At 36.1% G+C, this 23,047-nt stretch overlaps 5 protein-coding genes across 5 annotated transcripts; 1 reads left to right on the top strand and 4 right to left on the bottom strand.

Annotated features, from left to right (window-relative positions):
• Positions 1-25: 25 nt before the first annotated feature.
• Positions 26-654, bottom strand: LOC113043849 (ras-related protein Rab-27B). The gene is made up of 3 exons (XM_026203436.1): positions 549-654; positions 376-452; positions 26-203 (listed from the first exon to the last, which is right to left on the bottom strand). The coding sequence occupies exons 1-3, from the start codon at positions 648-650 to the stop codon at positions 119-121; spliced, it is 264 nt and encodes an 87-aa protein (XP_026059221.1). The 5' UTR covers positions 651-654; the 3' UTR covers positions 26-118.
• An 844-nt stretch (positions 655-1,498) lies between these two features.
• Positions 1,499-4,483, bottom strand: LOC113042793 (ras and EF-hand domain-containing protein-like). Its single transcript, XM_026201795.1, has 7 exons — positions 4,451-4,483; positions 3,474-3,553; positions 2,687-2,816; positions 2,348-2,474; positions 2,183-2,264; positions 1,705-1,819; positions 1,499-1,513 (listed from the first exon to the last, which is right to left on the bottom strand). The coding sequence occupies exons 1-7, from the start codon at positions 4,481-4,483 to the stop codon at positions 1,499-1,501; spliced, it is 582 nt and encodes a 193-aa protein (XP_026057580.1).
• On the bottom strand, positions 3,862-12,692 carry cracr2b (calcium release activated channel regulator 2B). Its single transcript, XM_026201910.1, has 10 exons — positions 12,615-12,692; positions 9,149-9,372; positions 8,946-9,057; positions 7,887-8,025; positions 7,526-7,672; positions 7,355-7,445; positions 5,575-5,670; positions 5,285-5,472; positions 5,051-5,122; positions 3,862-4,783 (listed from the first exon to the last, which is right to left on the bottom strand). Exons 2-10 carry the CDS (start codon positions 9,368-9,370, stop codon positions 4,630-4,632), a joined length of 1,221 nt encoding a protein of 406 aa, XP_026057695.1. The 5' UTR covers positions 9,371-9,372; positions 12,615-12,692; the 3' UTR covers positions 3,862-4,629.
• Positions 12,693-12,780: 88 nt separating this feature from the next.
• On the top strand, positions 12,781-18,549 carry tmem138 (transmembrane protein 138). Its single transcript, XM_026201908.1, has 5 exons — positions 12,781-12,962; positions 14,684-15,118; positions 15,367-15,538; positions 16,341-16,416; positions 16,696-18,549. The coding sequence occupies exons 2-5, from the start codon at positions 14,991-14,993 to the stop codon at positions 16,806-16,808; spliced, it is 489 nt and encodes a 162-aa protein (XP_026057693.1). The 5' UTR covers positions 12,781-12,962; positions 14,684-14,990; the 3' UTR covers positions 16,809-18,549.
• Positions 18,550-18,734: 185 nt separating this feature from the next.
• On the bottom strand, positions 18,735-20,836 carry LOC113042903 (transmembrane protein 258-like). The gene is made up of 4 exons (XM_026201909.1): positions 20,754-20,836; positions 19,911-20,020; positions 19,678-19,806; positions 18,735-18,904 (listed from the first exon to the last, which is right to left on the bottom strand). Exons 1-3 carry the CDS (start codon positions 20,754-20,756, stop codon positions 19,680-19,682), a joined length of 240 nt encoding a protein of 79 aa, XP_026057694.1. The 5' UTR covers positions 20,757-20,836; the 3' UTR covers positions 18,735-18,904; positions 19,678-19,679.
• Positions 20,837-23,047: the final 2,211 nt, after the last annotated feature.

Raw genomic sequence — 23,047 nt, 5'->3', positions numbered from 1 at the left:
CTTTAACTTATCAATATTCATAAGTTGTTTCTCAAATTCTTTGTGCGTCAAGTGACGTAATTAATATTCATGAGTCATGTCCTGGTTAAATTCTGAAGTTCTGAATTCTGAATCTGAATTATTTGCAGCAGCGCCCTCTGTTGGAAGAGACGTCCAGACGCAGCACAGACTCGCACTGCTTGTCCTCCTGTGAGGCAAGTAACCTGAGACAAATAAAACAGAATAAAATAGGCTTCTTAAATTTTTTCTATATGAATTGCTACTTCAGTAATATAATTTTAATCTCTTATATTATATCTTATTAGTTACTGCATTGGAAAAATACATTTCACTTGTGATCGCTGATTATTAAATATCTTTAATCCAGATTTACACCTGGTCAGATGGGTCATGGCCTCCTCCACCTGCTGTCCACTTTTAGCACTGCATTCATAGAACACAGCTTGGTACTGCTGTCAAGACACACAACATCACAACTCTTTATTCAAACACTGACACATGCAAATGACTGAAATCAGTCGGAAAGGATGAGCTGGGTCATTCATCACCTCCGCCAGTCTGCGGCCTTGTGCTCTTGTCACCTCCCTCCTGTCTGCGCTCACCAGGTCTGTCTTATTGCCTAGCAACATCAGACACGCCCCCTCAGCCATATTTTCCTGCCAGTCAAACACACATACACAGAATGATACTCAGTCTAATCCCATAAACCAATCACAGGGTCACACACAGTCAACATAAACAGATTAAGGCACATGCTAAATACACTCTCTTACTAATTTCACAGTAAACCTTCAATCAGAGCCACACACTGATGTGAATGCAAAGCAGTGTAAGCAGACCTTTTGCATTCAAATGTTGCTATTCTATGAAACCAGACCAAGCAGCTTATATCTGCACCTGTGATTTACCTTAGTATTTATTTTGTTGTTGTGGCCTATTTGTGAATGCTCACTATTGAGGAAAATAGAATATTGACTGAGAAAATAAAAAATATTTAAATACAAGATTTGCAATTTGTGATGTTAGCCAAAATAAAAATCTTGTTAAGATGTTAAGCAATAATATATATATATATATATATATATATATATATATATATATATATATATATATATATATATATATATATATATCACATAACTTTTGTGTGTGTGTGTGTATGTGTATATATATGTACACACACACACAAACACATACACACACACAAAAGTTATGTGATGTTAAAAAGATATACAGTATATAGAATATTTAGTTTAAGATAAATAAAAACATATTTATATAAAAATTATAATATAATATAATATAATATATATATATATATATATATATATATATATATATATATATATATATATTTAAGAAAAAAAGCAGGAACCAATATTTAGAAAGGTGTTTGAATAACACAAAGGCAATTCAAGTTGGTTTTTATAGCCTAATGTTAAAGGTTAATGCTTGTCCCAAATGTTAGTTTACAACTTTAACCAGTTTACAAAGATGCTCAAGCAGGTTGAAACTAAATCAACAATGATCAGCCATTTAAACCATTATCTTCATGACCATAAACATTCAGCGTAGACTAGCTAGAAACCATAAATAACTGACAGCCTACTGATTCAGATTGGGTTCTTTTCCTTTCACCTTGAAATACTGAAGACATTTCCTCTTGCAGAAGGTGAAATTAATATTTAATCAAATTAGTCTGACCTGCACCCGATCCAGCCAATGGCAGACGGCTGTGAAAGACGCCTCATGCGTGAGGTCATACATGGCGATGATTCCGTCAGCCCTTCGGAAGTACTGCTGCGTGACGCTGTGGAACCTGATGGAGACAACAGGAGGTCTTTGAAGATTTAAAGCAGGTTTTTAACCTGGAAACATCCGTTCAAAATCAATTATTCATTTATTTAAATTTAAATTGAGATTTCAGGACTCCCCCAATTCATTTAGATAGGAATTCCAGAGGCATTGCAAATATGGCCGCCAAGTGAAAAGACTTTCCTTGAAAGGGACTTTAGTACATGATCCACTGTTATTATGATGGTGAATTCCTCTCTTTTACTTCTAGGGACTCCAAAGCCACGGAAATACACAAAACTACATACAGTCGCTTTTAATGATCTTGCATTGTGGATCATGAAAATCAGTCTGTTGGTTCTATGAAACCGTTTTGGGGACATCTGACCTCTCCTGCCCTGCGGTGTCCCACAGCTGCAGAGCGACTGGTGTTGAATCGAGCATCACGCTCCTGACCTGAAAATCCATTCCTGTCAATCAGTCATCAGGTGACATGTCAGCACACAAAAGGAATTAGGTTAAGCCAGGGCATAAGATGTCTAGCGTCTCTCACCCACAGTTGAGGCCAAGTTATTGGGGAAGTGGCCGCTGCAGTAGTGATGGATGAACGAGCTCTTTCCCACAGCGGAGTTCCCCAAAAACACCACCTTAAACACACGCTCAGGGTCATGCAATGTGCTCTGGAGCAGAAAGAAGAAAGAATGGTTTTCCTGGAAAGCCACATCAAGCAGGTAAATATTTGATTTGCTGTTAAAATTAATGAGCTCAACATTGTTTGTTGTGTTTGGAAGTGACAGAAAGTGTCATCTACTGTAATTTGCATCCAAGACACAGCCATACAAAGAGTAATAAGCGGTTATGACATGGTATTTTACAGTAAAAACACAAGTACCGTGGTTTTCTCTGACTGGCAGGTAGTTTTGTCTTCTCTCTCTTCAGCTATAGAGAGTCTTTTCGGACTTGAATCTGTTAGCGAGCTGTCTGAATCCTCAGACTCGTCATTTGGGTTATCCATCAACTGCCTTTGGAAAGGATACAATTATTTTAATGCAAAAAAAGTATATTAATTACAAAATATTTCAAAACTAAAACTATGACTAAAAAAATTTAAATAAAAATGCATAAGAACAATGTAGACACACATAGACACTTTAAAATAATAATCATAAATGTAAATAAATATAATTAAAAAGTAAAATCATTATATATCAATGATACTAAATTAACATTGAAAAAATAGTGTCAGCTGTTTTAATTAGCAGGAATGGAAAATTGGAAACATATAAAGAGTTCATTTGTAAAAACTCAAATATAAAATATTAATCAGACTGCAGTTAGGTTGTTTTACTTAAATGATAATAACTAAGAAAATACAGCTAACCAACACAATAACAAACATGATAACACACACACACACAAATAAGAAAATTAATAAAATAAAATAAGATTTAAGAAAATTAATAAAAACTGAGTTATCTGTTTTTGCAAATAAACTCTTCATATACTTTAGTTTGCGACATTGGGAAAGACAAATGGCCTGGAGAATAATCCCAGTATTCACTAAAGGTTGTGACTCTGAATTGTAATTAGTGTATAATTGCAACTTCATTTATGGCAAGAGCTATACCATGTATTCAAAATGCACATGTAGCATGTATAAGGTTTATTTAGATACCCACCTTTTTGCAGATTTCCTTGGTGGAAAATAGTTCCCCAGTATGGATTCCTTCCTTTGCAAAGGGTTCTTCATTTGAGCTGTCTGAGGAACAGTTGATGAGATATGAAAGACATTTTAGCTTCATCTTTACGGCAGACTGTTTTAAATGATAACTGAGAAAATGTAATGCCTAGTTTATTTTGTAAAAAATGCATTTTGATCTCCCAGAGCAGTATATGATGCAAAACCGATGTGTTCAGGTGATGCACTTGATTAAGTGTTTGCAATGCTCATATATATATCTAAAACAGTTTTTATGTAAAATGTGTGACATGGGTTGACAGTTGTTTTGAAACAACAGCACTTTTGTGTGTGTATGCAAGTAAATCACCCAAAATGATGACATGAATCAAGATGAATAAACACTTTTATTGTTTCCTGTCTGACAACATATCCATTTGTTCAACTTTAAATCTTAACATAATCTACATTTTGTTCATTTTGAGTCAATCAGAGACCAAACACATAAACTGTCATTGGACAGAACTGCTCATTTCAAAAGAAACTACCAAACAAAACTGTACTAAATTACAAGTACAAATATGAAATAATAAGAGCCTTAATGAGGTAAAGTGCCATATACTTCAAGGCACTGAAATGTAATAGGTAAATTAAGTGTTATGTTATTTTTCTTTTTGTTTTCTTTCTTTGTAAAAAAAAAATTAAAAAATAAAAATGAGGGGAATTAAGCTATTAAGGCTGTTCTTAAACAAAACAACCATTATCTTGGAATCACACTTGTTTGTAACAGACCGAAACAAGGAACAATCTTTCTTCTAAAGTGACTCATTTCATTGGTGCACATTGGCTACATTCCATATTCACAGTTTGAAATGTTCCACACAAGGTCTTCATTGGGTTTCCTTCAAGTCATTCGTTTTTGTTCCTCTCGGAGGCTGACGAATGGAACAAGGCTCTCTCTCCCAAGAATAGACTAACCAGAGCTGCACCTGAAGAGCGCATGGCCGGCATCTTTTACAACATAGTGAATTCCCAAGGGAACATGGGCTCTCAGAAACCAAAGGAATACATCCTGATGAATGAAGCTTTTCCCATTTAGCTGCACATTCTGCAGGTATGCAGTGTGGGTTATGTTACATCATGGGCAAAAGGCAGGGTTAATACGGGTGAACAGAGCGCACCCACGGCGAGAAGGCGTGAACACAGCGGCATGGTGGGTAAGAAGTGGGAGACATGAAGGGGTATTTTTGACTAACCATCTTCTGTGTCTGATGGGCATCTTTATCATCCCGAAGACGCTTGTTCATGTCTCTACACAAGAGAAAGTGAGAGAATTCCAGTTAGATTTTAAGATAAAGCTTCCAAAGGACTTTTGGAAACAGCTTTGGAATATGGAAATCAAATCTGGTGAACTAATGACTGATCAAACATCTTAAACCTCCAGCTGTTTTGATTTGGTCAATGATTGCAGCTTTATATTTCAGATAAGAGCAATACACACACGCTTAGACTTGAACGCTCATCATCATACAGTACCACATACTAAATGTGTAACCATTTCAGTTGGGTCGCTCTTACCGGAGAAGATCCAGCTGTCTCATGAGGCTTTCCCGTTCCTTCTGCATGTTTCGGGACACCTTCAGGACGTCTCTGTAGTGAGAAACAGTTAGACATGAAATGGAAATGGTTCTTTTAAGACTATTCGCTGAAAGGTGCTTTGAGGAACCAAAATGCATTATCTATTGAATTCCTGCAAACCCCACTTTTGGAATGTACTGGTAAAAGTAATGCAAAGTAAAACTGGAAGCCCACCTCTCTTTGCCCTTCTGCTGTTGTTTAATGGTGTTCTGTAGTTGTTGTAGTTGGCTCAGAGCGTGCTGGAGCTCCTCTCGGCTCTTGTCCAGTTGGTCCTGCAGCTGCTGGTTGATGTTCTGCAGTCGGCGGTTCTCCCCACGAGTGTCAGTCTGATCGGTGCTTAGACTGTTGATCCTGTTCTCCAACTACACACACACACACACACACACACACACAGGTGGGGTGAGACAGAGCCTGCGGCTGGTTTAATAAATCAGACGTGTTGACGAGCGAATGTGAGTCTGTACCTCTCTCTGTTTGGTGAGCGTGAACTCAAGTTCTTGTTCTCTCATCTTCAGTTCCTGTAGTAGCTGCTCTTTCTTGTCTCCTTGCTTCACACTGTCCTTCATCACAGAGCAGACCAACAACACACCATCATCATCAAAATATCACATCACCCAAATCACATTATCATCATCCTCAATATCATCACAATTATAATCACCATGAGCGATGTCATCATCATAATCTATATAATCAGAATCACAATGAATTATATAATTACTAACAGCATATTCACCATGATCACCCCACTGATATCATCATCACAAGGAACAAAACTATTAATAATTACAGCAATATCATCACTATCATAATCATATTATCATCACCATCTTCAATATCATTGTCGCTATTACTATCACATCAATCACCATGAACTATATGATTACCATCATCATAATCACCATCATCAAAAATGATGTTATCAATCACCTAAAACAATCATTTTATCCCGACGTAATATCACAAATACCATTATCACAATCACCATATTGTAATAATTTCATATAATCATGAACAATATTATCACCATCATCAATGTTATGATCACTATTATAATCACCATCATCACCGATACTATCATAATCACCATGAATTATATAATTACGAACAGCATATCCACCATTATCGACATTGACATCATCACAAGGAACAAAAATATTAATAATTACAGCAATATCATCACCATCATAATCACTGGAATCATATTATCCTCACCACCATCAATATCATTGTCACTATTACAATCACATCAATCACCATGAACTACATGATTACTGTCATCATAAACACTGTCGTCACCATTGCTATCATAATCACTAGGAACAGTCACATTATCAAATCTTAATCACCATAATCACCGTCAAAATTACCATGAACATTATCCCCATAACAGCATCATCACTATCACCATCACTATAATATTTATCATCACCATCATTAATATCACTGTCAACATAACTATCACAATAATCACCATGAACTACATGATTACCATCATCATAATCACCAGGAACAATATTATCCTCACCATCATCAATATCATAGTCACCATTACGATCACATCAATCACCATGAACTACATGATTACCATCATCATAATCACTATCGTCACCATTGGTATCATAATCACCAGGAACGATCATATTATCATAATCAACATTATTATAATAATTACACAGAATCATGAACAATAGTGTCACCATAATTTATATCATCATTATAATCACCATGAACTATAGAATTACCAATAGCATTTTCACCAGCAATAATATTATCCCATCACAGCAATATCATTATCACCATCACTATCACAATCATCAGGAACACAATTATCATCGCCATCTTCAATATCATTATGACCATTACTATCACAATCACCATGATGATCACTGTCATCGTTATCAACATCACATTACTATCACAATCACCATGAAATATGATTACCATCATCATAATCATCATCACCACTGGTATCATAATCATAAGGAACAAAATGATCATCACCAATATCAACATCATCATCACTATTACTATCACAATGATTACCATCATCACAATCACCATGAACAATATTATCATCATCATCTTTCATTACAATAATCACCATCATTATAATAACCACCATGAACAATATCATAATTTCCTCTAAGACTGCACTCTAATAAAAATAATATCATTTCCCCCTTTAAAGGTTTGTCAAACTTAAATCTGTTTCATATTTATAGTGTGTGTGTGCACATTTACCAGAGCTTGTCGTTTCTCTCTCTCTTCTTTTAACTGACTCTCCATGTCTTCATACATGGACCGAACCACTCTGTCATGATCTTCCTCTCTCCTGTAGGACACATAAACACTCAGCAGTCAGCACCTTTCATTTATCTCAAGACATGTTTATTTTACAACAGGAAGGCTGACCTGCGCAGTGCCTGCTCTAAATTGTCTCTCTCTTTGAGTGCATCCTGAAGATGAGACACAGTGTAGGAAAGAACCTCTTCCAAAACACCCAGCAGCTCCGGTTTGTCCCTCTGGAGCTCACACCACAGAGTACACAGCTCCCACTGACTAACACACAGACACATCTTTAAATCAAAAGCTCATATAAACTTTGTTTCAGGGTTTGGCAGATGGAGCCCATAATCGTTAACCTAAATGCGTTCAATAACAGTATTCTGGCTTTGTCAAGCCAATATTGATTTCAAACAGATAAGCACAGCTTTCTCGCTGTCTTATCTGTTACACAGTGGTGACCATAGCTGTGTATATGTACAGTACTCACTCTTTGAAGAGTTTATCAGCTCCCAGCTCCATGAGGATGTGTGTGAATCGGATCTGCATCGGCTCTATTCTCTCCTCTCTGACCATCTCTCCACCTCCGCTCTCCGTTCTCTCCTCCGGCCCAGAACCAACAAGCTCTCCTAATTTAGACAGAGAGGTTTTCATTGAGGCATATATCATAATGCATACTACACATAGTATTCCATAGCCTACTGCATACTACTATTAAAATATTATGTGAAATGGTACAAAATATGTAAGAAAACATTTCAACACATGAAATCGCTATGTTGTACAGGTATGTTTAATGCAGCAAGTGGCGTTCAGTTATAAGTATATTAAAATCATGTTCAGTAATTGAAACATTGCTGAAATAAAATATACCATAAATGTAATAAATGTAAATTTAAATAAGAGTTAGACTACAAATGCAGTTAGAAATAGGAATTGTTTAGGTACTGTAATATATAAACTGAAGTTGAACAGCAATTACTGAGATTGAAATTATACAATTATAAAAAAAAAAGACAAAAGCATAATAAACTATGAAAACGTTAATTAAAATATAAACTTAAAAAATATACTTAGTTACAATTAAACTATTAATAATTTATCTTGAAATAAATACTATAATAGCATATATATATATTAAAATAACACTGGTTATTATTTATTTTTATCATGCACGCACGCATGCATGCATGATATTTTTATCATGCACATTTTTATACTTTATACACACTTTTTTATTTTATTCACACCTTTATTTTATTATCTATATAAACATTTGGTTGCATTTTATTTTACAGTACGTGTACTTACATGTACTTATAGTGTACTTACAGTGTATTTATCTAAGAAAGGTCTGGTAATACAAGGTAATTACATCGGTTAGGTTTAGGTTTAGTACCTAGTTATTACATAGTTATTGTAACTACTATAATAAGTATATAGTATGTACATGAGGAACAGGACTGTAAAATAAAGTGCTACCAAACATTTTTATATAACAAACTTCATACACTTATTTTATCATCTTAATTCCCATATACACACTTACCGAGGCCCGTGTGGAACTCAAGGGGTGTGAGGTAACCATTTCTGTCTCTGTCTAAACTCTCAAACACTGATTCCAGCTGCTCGGGAGACAGAGGAAGCTCTTGCTGGAGCCGCTGGTGGATGTAAACATGATAAGACACATTAAACACATCGCTAGTATTAAGAGAAATCATGTGACATACGCCAGCACCCGTCCAGGCTCACCTGCATGTCTCTCTTCGTGATGAATCCTTTCCCCTCTTTATCACACAGCTCAAAGAGCTCTTTAGCTTTGCTCATTCTGTCTGAGTCAGGAGAGGTCGCATCGTTTGACGAGTGTAACCTCGCTGTGCGATTCGGTAAGGGGCTCCTCAGACTGGAGCGAGGCGACATCTGACCACTGCCTGTCCCCTCCAGCACCACCCCGTCCTTCAACCAGCCAGACATAACTGCAGAAACACAGCAGATATACAGGAATAAAAATGACCAGCTGGTAAGGAATGTCGCTGATGTGGTCCAACCAGGTTAAGAAATGATATGAAAACAATCTTATCTCCTAGTTCTTGCTCTAATTGGCCACAAGTGTGGCAAGTAGCACAAAGCAAGACTTTTTGTTGGTCGCCTAGTTTCTATTTTTGTTGTCATGCCCTCATTGGTCCGAAATCCTGCTTCAAATGCCTGCGTTTTAACCTTTGAACATGTTCTAAATGTTGCTTAACCTTTTTGCATTCATTAATATTATTGCACTGTGATTTAGTTAAATGCTGACTCTTTTTTTAAATGCTTACTATTTAATCGGTCAAAGTCAGCTTCATTAATGGAAAATGCTGAGGGCATCTCAAATATCCTGCTTCTTACATATCCTGCTTCTTACATATCCAATAAATAATGGTTAACCAGGATGTTAAACAGTCCTTCAAACAGGTGCCATGTTTTCTGACACGAGACGCTCAATATAACCTGGCTGTAATTGCCCCGCACTAATGCCATATCGCAATGTAGCAAATATTATGTAGCAGCTGTGATCACATGAATGGTTTCGTGATTTGTCATGGAAGCTAAAGGAAACAGAACTACTCCTTCAGTAAATGTCCAGCCTGTTTGAGTGACCAGGTCCACGTCTGCACTAGCACAGAGAAGCTCGACTCATATGGGCCAATGATGCTGATATAAAGGGAGCCAACGATTGATATAATGCGTTTACAGATTCTATCTATTTTACAATTAACATATATATACGGTTTATATACTGTATATGCATTTATATGTATATAGCTGCAAAAAGAACATTATAAAGTAATGTATGTTAAGGATACATTACAGTATTATTATTTTTTTGTTTACATTTACATGTTAAAAGTTTTTGAACAGTAAGAGTTTTAATGTTTTTTTTTTTTAAGAAGTCTCTTTTGCTCACCAAGCTTGCATTTATTTGTTCCAAAACATAGCAAAAGCATTAAAATTTTGAAATATTTTTACTATTTATAATAACAGCTCATATATATATTTTAAAATGTAATTACTGCCTGTGATTTCAAAGCTGAATTTATTAGCGACATTACTCTTCAGTGTCACACGATCCTTCAGAAATCATTCTGATATGCTGATTTGCTGCTCAAAAAACATTTATTGTTAGTATTATGTTGAAACAGCGGAGTAGATTTTTTTTCAGGCTTCTTTGATAAATATAAAGCTAAAAAAAATAGCATTTTCCTGAAACAGAAATCTTTGTAACACTATGAATGTCTTTATAATTGTTTCAGATTTGTAGTTTAAAATAACAACACTATACTGTATGTAGAATAATGACATCAAGGCTAATGTGCATTAAAAAGTTACCTGCCTCAAAAATGTTTTGGTCAATCCTTAATCGATTCACAAATATGAGGTCCTATAACATATGATTTGATCAAATGCAAAAGTCCACAGTAATGTGCCAAACTTTTTCGTTATCAGCAGGCTGGTGGGAAACATAGCAGATTCAAAGGACGTGGGAATTTCGCAAGGATAGATGGACGTGTCATTTCGATTTGAAGACACTCCCTCTCATGCCATGAGCAAATACGTCCACCAGCAACTAATGGTCATCCGTCAAATTATAATAACATCTATCTGTGAAGAAATCAGAGAACTATCCAAACAAGCCAGAGCACACATACACGTCACAATTTCATTTCTCTTCAGCGTCTTTGGCTTTCTGGAGAGCTCCAGGATATGAACGGCAAAACAGGATGAAGTCATGTGACACGACTGTGTGTGTGTGTGTAGAGATGGAGTGTGTGCAAAAACAAAGTAAAATGCAAATAAAGAGTTTAGCTCGGTTTACACAGCATTCAGAGCTCTTACTCATAATCACGAGTGTGTGTCAGGCGTATGGATGAGGGCAGGATGCAGGGAAATACCTACATGCTAAATAACCACAGGTCATAAGAAACACGAAAGATTTGCCTAATGAATTAATGGTTTGGGTTGTGGTTGGAACAATAGCACTGATCTGAATCAATGATATCTGGAAAGCAATATGCTCAGATCATATAAAATGCCAGAGAATATAAAACAATTACTAGGGCCCCAAACTTATTGCGATTACTTGAAGGAACTCTTTGGTTGAATCTCATTACAATATACATATAGACATAAAGACAAATATGTTTGTACCTTAAAATATCAAGTACGTTTCAGAATCATTCTGATGGTGCACTGTCTTCTGTAAAAGCTGAATGGTTTCTGTTTTTTCCCACGTTTCTCCGCAAATGTCTATTTAAGGTTATTTGCATTGACATTCTGTGACCTAAATCATAATTTCTAAAGAAAAAGGAAAAGTGTAAGGGTCCGCGTTTTGACACAAAACGTTCGTGTTGATTTTGTGATTCGAGTTATGTGCAAATACCAAAATATATGGGCATGGCATGTTTACACCTGCAATAAAGCCATAGAGGAATTGCAACACGAGAAGTCAAATAAACTTCCCAAGCTCTGCTACAATTACACACGAAAATCACCTGAGAGATAAAGTCTGATAGCCATATGTCAACTTCAGATAAGAAAGCATACAGTTTACATGTTTTTTCACCCCTTTGTGTTAGAGGACATCATTCATAACTAAATAAAGTATTTTATTTACACGCACTTTCATTAAAAAAAAAAAAAAAAAAAAAAAAAAAACACCTGTCAGGTTAAGTTAAATCCTGAATTTGTTACGATGAAACTGCAAACCCATAAACACTCAGATATGCTCAAGAACATATGTACTTCATCTACTTCTCATAATACATTTCTATTTAATACTTCAGAATGGATTTGGACGCAAAATAGACATTAACATTATATACTGTATAAATTATGTGGTGTGATCATTGGTGCTGGTAGGTTTTACCATAGTACATTTAATACTTATGTATAGACCACCATCATATACCACAGTTTCCACAAACATGGTAAAACCATGGTACTCAAGGAGATGAAGGGCATATATAATACAATTTTGACTAAGTATTGTTCTAGAAGAGTTTTAGCAGACATTGTCTGTCACTTCAGCCCTCATGCATAATTTAAAACACATGTCAGCACTTTCTAATTTGTTAAGACAAACCGAGAGAACATAAACTGGCGTTAAATTGAATAACCCACATAATCAATTAAAATGTCATTCAAACTAATAAATGATATGAAGAAACAGAAGATAGCAGACCTGTGATGCGATGTCTCTCAGGTGTGTGTCGCGTCAGCTGTGAACGCCAGGTGTGTTTTAATGCTAGTGTTCATCCAGCAGAGGGCAGTAGAGGGTCAAGAGCCTCAAATACCGTAGGTCTTAGAATACATCCACGTGGGCTTCAGTCCTTACGGTAACCGGATGTTCGCGCCGTTGCCATGGGAGACGCGGCAGCGCTCGCGCACTACTGTGGCTCGCGATCAGCTCAGAAAGTCCGTTACGATCACGCGGAATCAGGATGATTTTACTATTCATACGGAGGATTTCACGATTCACACGGAATTAAAGAGAGGCGAAGTCTGGGTCTGGACTTGCACTGATTCAAAGGTGTGTGTACACTTTTAAAGATGTGTGCGTTTGGTTAGCTGTTAGCCTTTTGCGCCGGTTAAATCTCTTGTTTATGACTTTGGTTTGACGTAGTTTTGCTTTTATTAGTGTTGAACGCATTTTATATGTTGTAGAATTTAATTGCGGTCAATTTAAACTGTTGATATGATTAATATTGAAATATTCATCTTGATAGATAATCACGAGAGATTTCACACGAAATCACACGAATCCAGAGAAGCGACCGCTAATCTCGTGCCTTCTGTCATCACACACAATGTGATTCATTCACTGCACACTGTCGGTGTTTCACGGTGACCGTCGGAAGTGTTGAGGGAAGCTGGTTAAGATCTTTGTTTAGGCTGTATGTTTGTAGTTTTGAATCAGACGGAGATTAGAGATTCCCAGAGCGTCTCATCTCCTCCTGCACTCGGTGAAATTAACCCCTAATCCCCTCAGAGACCTGCTGCTCCTCCCGGGAAACACCTTGAATAACACGCGCTGAAGACCAGTGTGACTCCACAGGTGATAGATAGATAGATAGATAGAAGGAGGTAGATAGATAGACAGATAGAAGTAAGTAGATAGATAGATAGACAGACAGACATATAGATAGATAGAAGTAGATAGATAGATAGAAGTAGATAGATAGAAGTAGATAGATAGATAGATAGAAGTAGATAGATAGACAGACAGAAAGATAGACAGACAGATAGCAACAGACACAGAAAGACACAGACAGACAGACAGAGAAAGACAGACAGACAGACAGACACAGACAGGCATAGAGACAGACATACAGACAGATAAGACACAGACAGATACAGACAGACAGACAAAGAGACAGACAGAAAGACACCGAAAGACAGACACAGATAGACAGACAGACACAGAAAGACAGACACAGACAGACAGACAAAGAGACAGACAGACACAGAAAGACAGACAGACAGGCATAGAGACAGACAGACAGACAGACAGACAGACACAGAAAGACAGACACAGACAGAAAGACAGACACAGACAGACAGACAGGCATAGAGACAGACAGACAGATAGACACAGACAGACAGACAGACAGACAAAGAGACAGACAGACACAGAAAGACAGAGAGACAGACAAAGAGACAGACAGACACAGAAAGACAGACAGACAGGCATAGAGACAGACAGACACAGAAAGACAGAGAGACAGACAAAGAGACAGACAGACACAGACAGACAGACAGACAAAGAGACAGACAGACACAGAAATACAGAGAGACAGACAAAGAGACAGACAGACAGACAGACAAAGAGACAGACAGACACAGAAAGACAGAGAGACAGACAAAGAGACAGACAGACACAGACAGACAGACAGACAAAGAGACAGACAGACACAGAAAGACAGACAGACAGGCATAGAGACAGACAGACAGACAGACAGACAGACACAGAAAGACAGACACAGACAGAAAGACAGACACAGACAGACAGACAGGCATAGAGACAGACAGACAGATAGACACAGACAGACAGACAGACAAAGAGACAGACAGACACAGAAAGACAGAGAGACAGACACAGTCACAGACAGACATACAGACACAAAGACAGACACAGACAGACAGACAGAAAGATAGAGACAGACAGACAGACAGACATTTGATACATAGATAGCTTGCTAAATATAAGTTTTTTTTCCTGATGTGATTTTATCTTCTCCACCATCCATTCAGGACGAACATCTCAGCACGCTCCGATGAGGATTTCAGTTCTTCAGGAACATTAATATTCCCTTGAGCATCTGAATGTTTACTCCTCACCGTATGCAGCATGGCTGAATCCAGGATTAAACGGCCAGTGGAACAGCTCCAGGAATTATCCTCGCTGTGCTTTGGTTTTTCATGGAGTAGCAGGAAGTGAGATGGAATTTCCTCCATATAATCACGACGAGATGATCTCCTCCTCAGACGTCTGCTGAAGAGTTTCATATGGCCGAGGGCTGTGGTGTTGTTTTCTAGTATTTTTCTGATCGCTGCTGATATGCTCCAGACCAATAACTACTCGCTGGTGCTGCTGATCCAGCTGGCACTGCTGACCTTTGACCTGTTCGTCAACTCCTTCAGTGAGCTGCTGCGGGCCGCACCGGTCATACAGCTTGTGCTCTTCATGTGAGTGCATTACAGATTTCCCCACATTATTGATAGCACCAGTCTGTGATATGCTCAATATTAAATGTAGAAAATATTAAGAAAATAAGCAATATTTTCAAAATACTAGAACCAAATGTGCAAAAGTTTAGCAATGACGATGTCATGTGTTTGATTCCCAGATGTACTGCTAAAATGAAAAACTTGAATCAGTGCAAATGCATGAATGTTTTCTAACATTATTTCGCTTATCTGTCCTGTTTCGGCAGAATCCAGGACATCGGCATCCTGTTTAATGTGATCATCATTCTTCTGATGATGTTCAACACATACGTGTTCCAGGTGGGACTGGTGTCTCTGTTACTGGAGCGATTCCGAGCGCTGCTGATACTGTCTGCTCTCTACCTGACTCTCAGCATCTGCTTTCACTGCTGGGTCATGGTGTGTACACACGCACACACACACACACACACACACACACACACACACACACACACAAGCTTTGATTATTACTAGATACTACATGGAATCTGTGAGCGCAGTAATCATTAGAGTTAGAGTCATAAGAGAAATGTAGAGTTTTAGTAATTCCTCGCCATGTTTAAATCCATTCTGCTGCACTTTTGCAAATTCTAATTGTATAATATTTAAAAATAAAATTAATGACAAATTTTATTTTATTTTTAAACCCATTCTGGTTGTTATTTTTCTCAACAAAAAATTATTATAGTATAATATATAATAAAAATAAATCTCAATATACTCCCATTTTTATTAATTCTGTTCATTTCATGTGTTTAAGTTTTTAGAAAATTGTTATTGTCTTATTGTATATCAATAAAAATTTTTAATAAAATGGTACAAAATTAATAACTTTTGTCATTTGTGAAGTTTAGTAAATTCCCCATCATGCTTAAATCTGAATAACATTTTACAGAAAATTATTATTGTATATGATAAAATATAAAAAGAAATTTGATTCTGTACGTTTTTCAAAAATGCTTTCATATCCCTTTATTCTGTTAATTTCCACTGTTTAAATCCATTTTGCTGAAAATTATTTTCGTATACTATATAAATTAAAAATGATTTAGTGTCCAAAATTGACTTTGCAGAAATTATTTAATGTATGATACATAAAATAAACATTAAATTAAAAAAGATTTACATTGTGTTCCGAATTCCATCCATATTTGTATTTCTAGAATTCTAATTCTCCTTCGTTCTGTTCATTTCCCGTCAGAACCTGAGGTGGATGGAGTCCAATCGTTTCGTGTGGACGGACGGGCTGCAGGTTCTCTTTGTGTTCCAGAGACTGGGTAAGCCGGCCGTAAGACGTCAGCCAAACCCCCAATAGGATTTCAGGCGAGGGTCACTGTCAATCTCGTCAAGAGCCTCTCAATCCCTTACTACATGTTAGGAGATACAGGCCTAACCTTTCTCTCTCATGACACTAAAGCTGTTGTAGAGGTGTGATCAAACCAGAGGCTGAGTTTTCTTCCAGACAGACTGTCAATCAATGGCTCTTCACTATTTAGCAGATTTGCTGTTTCTGTAGAAGTTAACCAGTGTGTGTCGATTGTTTTGTGTCTCCCCAGCTGCTGTGTTGTATTACTACTTCTACAAACGCACAACCGAGTATCTGGGAGACCCCCGACTTTACGAAGACTCCCCGTGGCTCCGTGACGCATTTGCTAGAGCGCGACAGTGAAACGAAACGTCTGGAAACGAATCCAAAATGGAGCACGGGGGACGTTAACGTTGTGCAATGCAACACACAACCGAAGCATTTCAAGAAACAGAACGGATGGACTCTTTCTGAGCCCCGCCACCTTAAAACAGACTTCTGGATTGTAGGAAAGAGCCAAGATGGCGACTGGAGAGATCTCATTTTGTGTTTTTAATGACTGAGAAGCCCAACGAGATATAACATCATGAAACCTGACGTCTCAATATCTCTAAACACATTTTAGTTCAATAGTACATGATCTTACAGCCGCTAAAATGATCATAAATTACTTCTTACATGTTGGTTGTGTAGAAATCTCATTGTGTAAAGTAAAATGTCTTTTTATATGGTTTTGGATCATTGATTTTGCAGCGTTTGATTGTACAGTTGAACTAAGAGAGACTTCGTTCACTTCGGTTTGCCTTTGAAACGACGAGTGGAAATTGGTCTCAAGGAATCGTGTGAATTTTTATATATTGTGCCCCTTTTTCTTAACATTTTCTTTGTAATATTTTCCTACACATCCTCCAAGTGACGCACGTTTGGTGTATTTTCAGTAAATTGTCGACGGAGCATTAACAAAGTGCCTCACTGTTCACCCAACACTTCACTAAGTGAGTAACAGCAGAGCGTCAGTGCACTTGTTATGCCGAAATCCAGATCCTCTTTTTCTGTTATTCATGTTGTCCCAGTAAACATTTTCCATTGTCCTGAATCGTGTCCCTAATGCTTTATTTCTATTTATCATAAACATAAACATTCTTTAAGGAATAATTCAACCACAAATAGTCCTCAATCCATAATATCGCTTAAGTAAAAATGTCTTCTTGTCCGAAACAAGAAAGTATGACAACAGTCCTAAACATTTTGGTGTTATTATGGACTCAGATTTGGTCCAGAAGCAATGGTGTAAAGTTAAAATGCCTTAAAAATGATTTGTTTCTTACAAACATGCATGCTTCATAAAATGATAACTGATGGGACAGAAGTGGTGGGGATTATTGTGATGTTTATCAGCTGTTTGACTCTCATTTTGACGGCACCCATTTACTGCAGAGGATCTATTGGTGAGCAACTGATGTAATGCTACATTTCTCCAAATCCGATTAACTATTTTTTGGGTGAACAGTTTCTTTCAGTTTTCAGTGCACGTCTGTAGTCTCTTTATCTCTGAGACAGGCGAGGATCTCCACGCTGACAGACTGATCTATTCTGATCAGTCAGATTAGGCTTGGATTGGGGTTTTACGCACCACAAACAGCCCGCAGGACACAAATAGCATGCTGTGTTTTCAAATACCCAGCCAACTCGCTCCTCTCATCGTGTGAGGATGAATGTAGGAACGTACTGACGTATGAACATTTTAAAATACTCTCATCCTCAGGTCATCCAAGATTAGGATGAGTTTGTTTCTTCATCAGGTTTGGAGGAATGTAGCATAACATCAGTTGCTCAGTGATGGATGCTCTACAGTGAATGGGTGCCATCAGAATGAGAGTCCAAACAGCTGATAAAAACACCACAATAATCCACACATCTCCAGTCCAATGGTTAACGTCTTGTGAAGAGAAACGCTGTGTTTGTAAGAAACAAATGAATTAATATTTAATCAGATGAAGCATTTGTTGGTGAATCTCTGCTTGACATGTTGCTGTGGGAAAAATAATGACTGACTGATTGTAAAATATTTTTCTATGAATTGTAATAAAAGTATTTTAATATTTTATTGTTTAGGATTAAATGCATGGAATAATTTTAATGTGAATGAAATAGATACTTTTATATGGAGTTACTTACAAAGGAAGTTAAGCACATGACAATGTCTAAATATGGAGGTTTTAAGGAAAATAATCCTCAAGAATGAAACAATCTCTAACAGTGGACACATCAAATAAAACCAAGAATCGGTTTTGGATTTTTTACCAAAAACAGTTTTTATTTGTGAAGTATTAACCCACAGTCCTGCCCATCACGCCAGTGCAAACTCCCTCCAAAATCCCAGTGCTCCTGAAGTCTCAGAATAAATGTTCGGATCCCCTTGGAATGTTTTCCTGTAGCCTACATGTCATTTCCACAACCTGATGAACACAAATACAACAGAAAATCATGATCCTTGGGTCATGCCGAATCTGTGGATATAGATTTTTGCCAATATCTGAACCACATGTCTGACATTATGAAATATGTCATAAAATGCAATATATGACATATATATTTCATTTGACATGTCTAGAGTTATAACAATGTTTGTAAAAGTGCTTATAACTGTTGGAAAAAACAGTTCAAATTGGGTTATTTATTGTATCCTTTCATTCCCTGGGTTATACCAATTCTGACGATATGTCATATGTCATAAAATGGTAATTTTGACTTTTTCTTTACTAATATTGAAATAAACTAAAAACCAAAAAAAAACTTTTGTTGCTTGAAAAAAACTTTAACTGAAATAAAATACTAAGAAAAAATCCTAATTTTTATAATGTTTAACTTTATTTACTAAAACAAAAAATTTAAACGGATTCAAAATGTTAACCAAAACGCTAATATTTTAAAGTTTGTTTATTTTTGCTTTTTTGAGTTTGTTTTCCTTAAAATTCTGTTTTCATCTCACACTTTTTTTTTCTTTTCTTAGTAGACTTTCTGACATGGAATAAAAAATAAAAAGGTAATTGCAGCACTTATATCTGACCGTTCTTCTCAGAATTGCGAGTTTATATCTCTCAATTCCCGAACTGTAAGATAGAAACTAGGCTCAGAATCGAGAGAAAAAAATAAATAAATAAATAAATTGCCTTTTTTATCTCATAAAAGTTAGTGTTATAACCCAGCTGAAGAGCATAAAGACACTCACTTTCAGACATAAATGCCGACCCACAGTAAGAGGAACAGAACGCCGAAGCCCATGAAGAGCGACGCCACCAGAGAAATGAGCAGCTCTTTGTACAGATCTCGCGTGTACTTCGTGGACGTTACTTCATATCTGAGAGAGAGTCAAGGATGCAAATATACCAACATCTCTTCAGGCTAAAATTTACAAGCACCTTTCTGATGATGAAATGCAAATCTGTGAATAGTGAAGGATACACAAAGAACCAGGCGGTGAAGAACATGCCGATGGCCAGCAGCACTACAGTGAGGTGAGGAAACACGGCCGGGTTCACCAGACTGGTGTATCTTGTCATGGCTTCCAACTCCTGCACAGAGAATCAGTCATTCACACATCAGTGCACATGACTTCTGACATCTGAAGATGTTCAACATCATGCTGAAACCCAGAATAAACTAGAACAACATCACAAGCAGCACATAAAGAGCCTGGAAAGAACAGGAGTATAAAAGTATAATATCCACATATGATGAACTGACATTAGTTTTCTAGTGCAGATTAACAATTCTGAACAGAAACGTGGATTAAACTTGCACAAAACAGCTGATAGATATATAAAATACACAAATGTGACCCTGGAGCACAAAAGCAGTCTTAAGTCTCTGGGGTATATTTGTAGCAATAGCCAACAATACACTGTATAAGTCAAAAGTATAGATTTTTTTTATTTTAAAAAATCAAAATCATCATCAGGATATTAATATAAATCCTCATTTACTGATTTTGTGCTCCAGGGTCGCAAATGTAAAACCTAAATGTTAACACTTCTCGTTTTATAATTCACATGAAGCTTATACACATACATATTTATGACTAAATATGCACATAATACTTTGAATAACGTCATTATCTGTGTCTGCAAAAAAAAAGCTTCATCAGATCACAGACTCCTGACTGTAGCTAACAGCTAAAGCTACTTACAGACATAATTTAACAAGACGAGCGATTAAAGGAAATACAAGACGCGTTATTTATAGTTTCAATTCATTTTTGCACTCGCTAGCATTTAAGAAATATAGTAATTTGCTGTAAAATCATACCATCGTGTGACAGGTAAAGGCAGAATCTGTCAGACCGGAAGAAGAGCAAGAACAGCCACGTAAGTACAGTGACCGGAAGAGGAGTTTTATTTTGCACAATACAAAATAAAAGTCACAAAACGCCATAGATAGATAGATAGATATTTTTTTCATGATGACTGTCACACAAGGAAGAATTTAAATGTAGTATCCAGAAAAATATTTATTTAATTTATGCATCATATTTGCGTGCATTTTTATTATCACATCAGTACACATACATGAAAATTATGCAGATGAACTAAAAATAACGATTATGTAATACAAAATACAAAATACAACATAGGCTTTCAGAAAGCCCAGACAAAGCACTGGAAATTAGAAAATGTAACATACACAAAAGTGAGTCAACAGTTTTTCATATTTTAATTCTTACTGGGCTTTAAGCCATAAAAATAAACATAAGACAGACAAGTAAGAAAAACTTGTTTTTTTTTTTTTTTTTGTCCTTTGGTGGTGTAAACAGTTTTTATTTTTATATCACAGTTATTGATAAACAGGGGAAGTTTCACCCCACTGAAAACAAGTTATTTAAATTTTTTTTATGTTTTTAATCAATTATGATTAACAGGTAACTAAAAAATCATAAATGTAGTAAAATCATATTATAAAAAACTACTTAATGACAAGTAAAAAGAACAGAAATAAAATATATAGTTGTACATAGTGAAAGATATGAGTTCTAACAATAAAAACCAAACACAAGAGCATTAAAATGACATTTTATATATCACAGAGTATTTAAACCGTTTTAGATGGCACAGAGACATTAGAAAAAAGATATTTACAGTGCATAGTTTGGAAGTGCTTCCACAAGAGGCTGGTTTATTCATGACTGAATATGTGATATTCCCAATGATTTGTGAAAAAAACCATATATTAGATTTCAAAAGATCATCCCAAATGTTTTATACTCAGAATCAGTATCATGCATTAGTGTGGCATTATGGAAACTCATTTTAGTGCACATTTTCAGTCAACACTTTGTTGGTTCTCTTCATGATTTGACCATGACTATCATAATCACACATCACCCAGCCTTACAAAGACTACATTATGGCTTTCCTTCACTCTTTAAAATAAAGGTGCTTCACGATGTCATAGAAGAACATTTTTGTCTGAATGTTTCCATAAAGAACCTTTAACATCTGAAGAACTGTTTCTGTTTCACAAAAGGTTCTATGAGGCAAAACAAGGTTCTTTAGATTATAAAATGGAAATTTATAAAATCTATATCATCGCTGTGAAGAACCTTTTCAAGCACATTTATTTTTAAGAGTTTTATTACTTTAAAATATTCAAACAACATCTAGAACATCAAAATGTTATGTGTACAAAGATAAGAAACAGAGACAAATTGACTCTATGGTGTGGAAATTTACATAGTGCTAGATTACACGAAAGACATAATACATCTGCCCATTTTTCTTCTCTGAAAACTAAATAAAAAAGAGGGAGGGGGAATTTTAAAGATAAAGAAATTAGAATGAATCTACTGAGTTTTGGACATTGACAAATTCTCTGATCAAAATAATGTTTAAACTGTACATGAATATTCTGCATATATATACTGCTCAAAAGATTTATTTGAACACAAACAATTGTTGGTTACTGCTAATATAAAGTATAGTATGCATGTAGCAGCATACTCAAATTAGAAAAATGCATTAAAAAATGAAATATACCATGTTAAAAATGGAAAGGGAAAGAAATAAGAGACAAAAGTACCACAGTAAAACTCAATATGAAGTGTTTCCTGACAGGTGTTTAAACTGGCAATTATGATCCAGTGTTTTTGACAGTGTTGAACTTGTGATTGCTGTTGGTTCCAGTTTTAAGAAGAAATCCAGTGACTATCTTGAAAAAATCCAGTAGTTGCTTTTATTTATACATCCTCGTTTCTTCCTTTCTTGAGATGAGCTGATATTTTTACTTGAGTAACTATTCATACTTTCATACTATACTTACTACACTGCTTACTTGATTCCTGTATCTTAACTGTTTCTCTCCAGTGGACGCGACAGCAGAAATGGGAAGTTTAACAAAACATGAGGTAAACAACCTGATTTGCATATCATTAATAATGAACTGTTCAGTTAAAGCTATTTCCAGTGTATAAATAGTAAGGTCGAGAAAAAATTAAATAAAATACAGACAGTCTATTATAAAGACAGCCGTTTAAAACTAGCTAAGCAAGAAGCAGATTTGGAGAAATTTATAGCATTAACCATCAGAATGAGAGTCCAAACAGCTGC

Source organism: Carassius auratus, chromosome 25, assembly GCF_003368295.1.
Source record: "Carassius auratus strain Wakin chromosome 25, ASM336829v1, whole genome shotgun sequence".
In the NCBI taxonomy this organism is placed as follows: Eukaryota; Metazoa; Chordata; class Actinopteri; order Cypriniformes; family Cyprinidae; genus Carassius; species Carassius auratus.
Note: the sequence above shows the minus strand (reverse complement) of the source record. Positions and strands in the feature narration are given on the sequence as shown.

Bases quoted from the DNA above. Each gene is read 5' to 3' on its own strand.
- LOC113043849 (XM_026203436.1), bottom strand. From the start codon at position 650: ATGGCTGAGGGGGCGTGTCTGATGTTGCTAGGCAATAAGACAGACCTG. The intron at 453-548 runs GTGATGAATGAC...GTGTCTTGACAG, and splicing joins AAGGCCGCAGACTGGCGGAG to CAGTACCAAGCTGTGTTCTA. The intron at 204-375 runs GTGTAAATCTGG...TATTTGTCTCAG, and splicing joins GCCATGACCCATCTGACCAG to GTTACTTGCCTCACAGGAGG.
- LOC113042793 (XM_026201795.1), bottom strand. From the start codon at position 4,483: ATGCCGGCCATGCGCTCTTCAGGTGCAGCTCTG. The intron at 2,475-2,686 runs GTACTTGTGTTT...TTTCTGCTCCAG, and splicing joins GCCAGTCAGAGAAAACCACG to AGCACATTGCATGACCCTGA. The intron at 2,265-2,347 runs GTGAGAGACGCT...ACTGATTGACAG, and splicing joins TAACTTGGCCTCAACTGTGG to GAATGGATTTTCAGGTCAGG.
- cracr2b (XM_026201910.1), bottom strand. From the start codon at position 9,370: ATGTCTGGCTGGTTGAAGGACGGGGTGGTGCTGGAGGGGACAGGCAGT. The intron at 9,058-9,148 runs GTGAGCCTGGAC...TACATCCACCAG, and splicing joins TCACGAAGAGAGACATGCAG to CGGCTCCAGCAAGAGCTTCC. The intron at 5,671-7,354 runs GTAAATGTGCAC...TCTGTGATGAAG, and splicing joins GAGAGAAACGACAAGCTCTG to GACAGTGTGAAGCAAGGAGA.
- tmem138 (XM_026201908.1), top strand. From the start codon at position 14,991: ATGCTCCAGACCAATAACTACTCGCTGGTGCTGCTGATCCAGCTGGCA. The intron at 15,119-15,366 runs GTGAGTGCATTA...CTGTTTCGGCAG, and splicing joins ATACAGCTTGTGCTCTTCAT to AATCCAGGACATCGGCATCC. The intron at 16,417-16,695 runs GTAAGCCGGCCG...GTGTCTCCCCAG, and splicing joins CTTTGTGTTCCAGAGACTGG to CTGCTGTGTTGTATTACTAC.
- LOC113042903 (XM_026201909.1), bottom strand. The intron at 19,807-19,910 runs GTATCCTTCACT...ACTCTCTCTCAG, and splicing joins TTCACCGCCTGGTTCTTTGT to ATATGAAGTAACGTCCACGA.